General features: G+C 43.7%; 1 protein-coding gene and 2 long non-coding RNA genes across 3 annotated transcripts in view; all 3 read right to left on the bottom strand.

The window, feature by feature from the left end:
- The window catches only part of zdhhc1 (zinc finger DHHC-type containing 1), a 10,225-nt gene that overhangs the window by 5,106 nt on the left and 119 nt on the right, over positions 1–5,000 (bottom strand). The window contains exons 1-3 of the mRNA XM_069718424.1: positions 4,789–5,000; positions 2,837–3,012; positions 3–104 (exon numbers count right to left, since the gene is read on the bottom strand). The exon at positions 4,789–5,000 is cut by the window's right edge and continues 119 nt beyond it. Coding sequence (XP_069574525.1) covers positions 3–104; positions 2,837–3,012; positions 4,789–5,000 — 490 coding nt within the window. The remainder of the gene's footprint in view (positions 1–2; positions 105–2,836; positions 3,013–4,788) is intronic.
- Positions 3,032–3,530, bottom strand: LOC138632674 (uncharacterized). Its single transcript, XR_011311828.1, has 3 exons — positions 3,382–3,530; positions 3,274–3,348; positions 3,032–3,102 (listed from the first exon to the last, which is right to left on the bottom strand). It is a non-coding gene; the product is annotated as an uncharacterized lncRNA (long non-coding RNA).
- On the bottom strand, positions 3,675–4,610 carry LOC138632675 (uncharacterized). Its single transcript, XR_011311829.1, has 4 exons — positions 4,270–4,610; positions 4,195–4,215; positions 4,024–4,065; positions 3,675–3,948 (listed from the first exon to the last, which is right to left on the bottom strand). It is a non-coding gene; the product is annotated as an uncharacterized lncRNA (long non-coding RNA).

The following is a 5,000-nucleotide window of genomic DNA, read 5'->3' as shown; positions in this document are numbered from 1 at the left end:
ACTTGTAGTTCCTGCTTCCAACACAGTTGTTCAGCCAGCGACAATGATGATCGAAATTGGCGACACATTTGTTACACGCACTGCAGTGTTTAGACTTCGGTCCTCTGAAACAACAACACACAACAGACACACAACAGACACACAACAACACACAACAACACACAACAACACAAAACAACACGCAACAACACAAAACAACACGCAACAACACACAACAACACGCAACAACACACAACAACACGCAACAACACACAACAGACACAAAACAACACGCAACAACACGCAACAACACAAAACAACACGCAACAACACAAAACAACACGCAACAACACGCAACAACACAAAACAACACGCAACAACACACAACAGACACAAAACAACACTCAACAACACGCAACAACACAAAACAACACGCAACAACACAAAACAACACGCAACAACACACAACAGACACAAAACAACACACAACAACACGCAACAACACAAAACAACACACAACAACACGCAACAACACAAAACAACACGCAACAACACACAACAACACGCAACAACACAAAACAACACGCAACAACACACAACAACACGCAACAACACAAAACAACACGCAACAACACGCAACAACACACAACACAAAACAACACGCAACAACACACAACAACACAAAACAACACGCAACAACACACAACAACAAAAAACAACATGCAACAGACACACAACGACACAAAACAACACGCAACAACACGCAACAACACAAAACAACACCCAACAACACGCAACAACACAAAACAACACGCAACAATACAAAACAACACGCAACAACACACAACAACACAAAACAACACAAAACAACACAAAACAACACGCAACAACACACAACAACACACAACAACACGCAACAACATGCAACAACACAACAACACAAAACACGCAACAACACAAAACAACACGCAACAACACACAACAACACGCAACACGCAACAGACACACAACAACACAAAACAACACGCAACAACACGCAACAGACCCACAACACGCAACAACACACAACAACACGCAACAGACACACAACACAAAACAACACACAACAACATGCAACAGACACACAACAACACGCAACAACACACAACAACACGCAACAGACACACAACACAAAACAACACGCAACAACACAAAACAACATGCAACAGACACACAACAACACGCAACAGACACACAACACAAAACAACACGCAACAGCACAAAACAACACGCAACGACACACAACAACACAAAACAACACGCAACAACACAAAACAACATGCAACAGACACACAACAACACAACACGCAACAACACACAACAACACGCAACAACACAAAACAACATGCAACAACACAAAACAACATGCAACAGACACACAACAACACAACACGCAACAACACGCAACAACACACAACAACACGCAACAGACACACAACACAAAACAACACGCAACAACATGCAACAGACACACAACAACACGCAACAACACACAACACGCAACAACACAAAACAACATGCAACAGACACACAACAACACAACACGCAACAACACACAACAACACGCAACAACACAACAACAACAACATGCAACAGACACACAACAACACAACACGCAACAACACACAACAACACGCAACAACACACAACAACACGCAACAGACACACAACACAAAACAACACGCAACAACACAAAACAACACGCAACGACACACAACACAAAACAACACGCAACAACACAAAACAGCACGCAACAGACACACAACAACACAACAGCACGCAACAGACACACAACAACACGCAACAACACAACACAAAACAACAACAACACACAACACGCAACAACACGCAACAGACACAACAACACGCAACAGACACACAACAACACACAACAGACACACAACAACACACAACAGACACACAACAGAGATCAATAAACAACTTCATCCACTGATCTTTGATTTCAACTGAAATGTTTGTTGGAAATAAGGGACAGACGTCCACTCCCAGGATGCACTTCACTGACAGACAGCCAATCACAGAGCTCCACACCGTGCTGTGGTCAGCGTGAGGCTCCTCCTCCTCCTCCAGCAGCAGCAGAGGATCATGGGTATTCTCATCAGAAGATGTTAGATGATGCTGACCCAGTTCTCGCTGCCTCCTGAGAGGAACCGGCCCACTGACCCGTTTTCTGAGGCGTTCGCTGCCACTCGGCCGTCAGAGTGTCAGCCAGTGAGCACCTTCATTATTTACAGCAGCAGGAGGAGCCGTGCTCAGCAGCCCCCTTCGTGAATTATTCAGATTGAGCTTTAACAGCAGCAGAACTGAGCGTGAGCAGCTCCCGCCTGCGGTGCATCATGGGAATTCAGACAAACATCACCGAACACTGTGAGACTGAAGGAAACTTAAAATCAGACAGATTCTCAGGCAGCTTCTGAACTGTCTGCTCCTCTGGGTTCTCAGTAGATCCTGGAGCTTTATTTTGAAGGAGAGCAGAGATGATGACACAAACAGGAAGTGAGGTCACTCTGAATCCTTCTTCATGTCAGGGGTACCATGAAGAGACAAACAGTTAAGTGTGTGTGTGTGTGTGTGTCCTCTCCTGAGAGACGTCCAACAGGGACATGATGTCTATGACACCAACTGAAACTACACAGTTGCTGGCGGCCGAACAACGCTCGGCTCATTCTGGATTAAACCGAATTTAAAACTCTGCTGCTGTCAGTCATCAATAATAATAATAATAATAATAATAATAATAATAATAATAATAATAATAATAATAATAATAATGATGTGTGTGAGGCGTGTTACTCACACGTCGACCTGGCACAGGTAGCAGTGGCAGTTCTCGATGACGTGTGCGTGTTTGGAGCGGTCGAACACGGGGACCGGACCGCGGTCGCTTTTTGTGCGGACGTTGTTGTCGGCCGGGTCGATGGACACGGCCATGACGTGGACGCACAGGTGACACACGAACATCACACCTGTACACTGGTGGTCAGGTCAGGACACATCAACCTGTCAATCATCCTCATCAACCTGTTAATCATCCTCATCAACCTGTCAATCATCCTCATCAACCTGTTAATCATCCTCATCAACCTGTTAATCATCTTCATCAACCTGTCAATCATTCTCATCAACCTGTTAATCATCTTCATCAACCTGTCAATCATCCTGTCAATCATCCTCATCAACCTGTTAATCATCCTCATCAACCTGTCAATCATCCTGTAAATTATCCTCATCAACCTGTTAATCATCTTCATCAACCTGTCAATCATCCTGTAAATTATCCTCATCAACCTGTCAATCATCCTCATCAACCTGTCAATCGTCCTGTAAATTATCCTCATCAACCTGTCAATCATCCTCATCAACCTGTTAATCATCCTCATCAACCTGTTAATCATCCTCATCAACCTGTCAATCATCCTGTAAATTATCCTCATCAACCTGTTAATCATCCTCATCAACCTGTTAATCATCTTCATCAACCTGTCAATCATCCTGTAAATCATCCTCATCAACCTGTCAATCATCCTCATCAACCTGTCAATCATCCTGTAAATTATCCTCATCAACCTGTCAATCATCCTCATCAACCTGTTAATCATCCTCATCAACCTGTCAATCATCCTCATCAACCTGTCAATCATCCTGTAAATTATCCTCATCAACCTGTCAATCATCCTCATCAACCTGTCAATCATCCTGTAAATTATCCTCATCAACCTGTCAATCATCCTTATCAACCTGTTAATCATCCTCATCAACCTGTTAATCATCCTCATCAACCTGTCAATCATCCTCATCAACCTGTCAATCATCCTGTAAATTATCCTCATCAACCTGTTAATCATCCTCATCAACCTGTTAATCATCTTCATCAACCTGTCAATCATCCTGTAAATCATCCTCATCAACCTGTCAATCATCCTCATCAACCTGTCAATCATCCTGTAAATTATCCTCATCAACCTGTCAATCATCCTCATCAACCTGTTAATCATCCTCATCAACCTGTCAATCATCCTCATCAACCTGTCAATCATCCTGTAAATTATCCTCATCAACCTGTCAATCATCCTCATCAACCTGTCAATCATCCTGTAAATTATCCTCATCAACCTGTCAATCATCCTTATCAACCTGTTAATCATCCTCATCAACCTGTTAATCATCTTCATCAACCTGTCAATCATCCTGTAAATCATCCTCATCAACCTGTCAATCATCCTCATCAACCTGTCAATCATCCTGTAAATTATCCTCATCAACCTGTTAATCATCTTCATCAACCTGTCAATCATCCTCATCAACCTGTCAATCATCCTCATCAACCTGTCAATCATCCTGTAAATTATCCTCATCAACCTGTCAATCATCCTGTAAATTATCCTCATCAACCTGTCAATCATCCTGATGAATATGATCCAAAACTAATCAATACGACATCACGTGGCCCGTCACTGACTGACTGACGGATACAGTTACCCAATTGGTCGGCTGAATGTTCTGACTTCTTGTATCCATTTCAAATGAAATGTAATAAATACAATAAATCTAATCTTTGAGAACAAAGATATAATAAAAGTTTAAATAAAAATATTTTCAGAGATGTTTAGAGTAAAATGAAAAACCGCTATAATATTTAGAGGAAGAGTCCTTCAGAATAAAAGCTCTGACAGCAGCAGGTGGAGAAGCTGCTCTCTGATTGGTTCCTGCTGACTCTGGCAGGGACCAGTTTGAGCGGCGGAAGGATACGATGTAGCCGGCGGGGATCCAGTGGGCCGGCAGCAGCGGCACGAACACGCCGAAGCCCGTGACGGCGAAGTAGACGTAGAGCAGCCAGGCCAGCAGCTGGAAGGGATGCGGAGGCCAACTCCACCCGTTGGTCCGCGAGCACAGCGGCACGTCGGCCCCCCGCGGACACCCCTCCCCCACCGGAGCCGTGCGGTTCGGGTTCTTACTGCACA

The sequence above is a fragment of the Brachyistius frenatus genome, unplaced genomic scaffold (genome assembly GCF_029030835.1).
Source record: "Brachyistius frenatus isolate BFR_SWC_R1_liver_20210118 unplaced genomic scaffold, ASM2903083v1 Contig_191, whole genome shotgun sequence".
NCBI classification, from domain to species: Eukaryota; Metazoa; Chordata; class Actinopteri; family Embiotocidae; genus Brachyistius; species Brachyistius frenatus.
The sequence above is the reverse complement of the archived record's forward strand: the minus strand, read 5'-3'. Positions and strand labels throughout refer to the sequence as shown.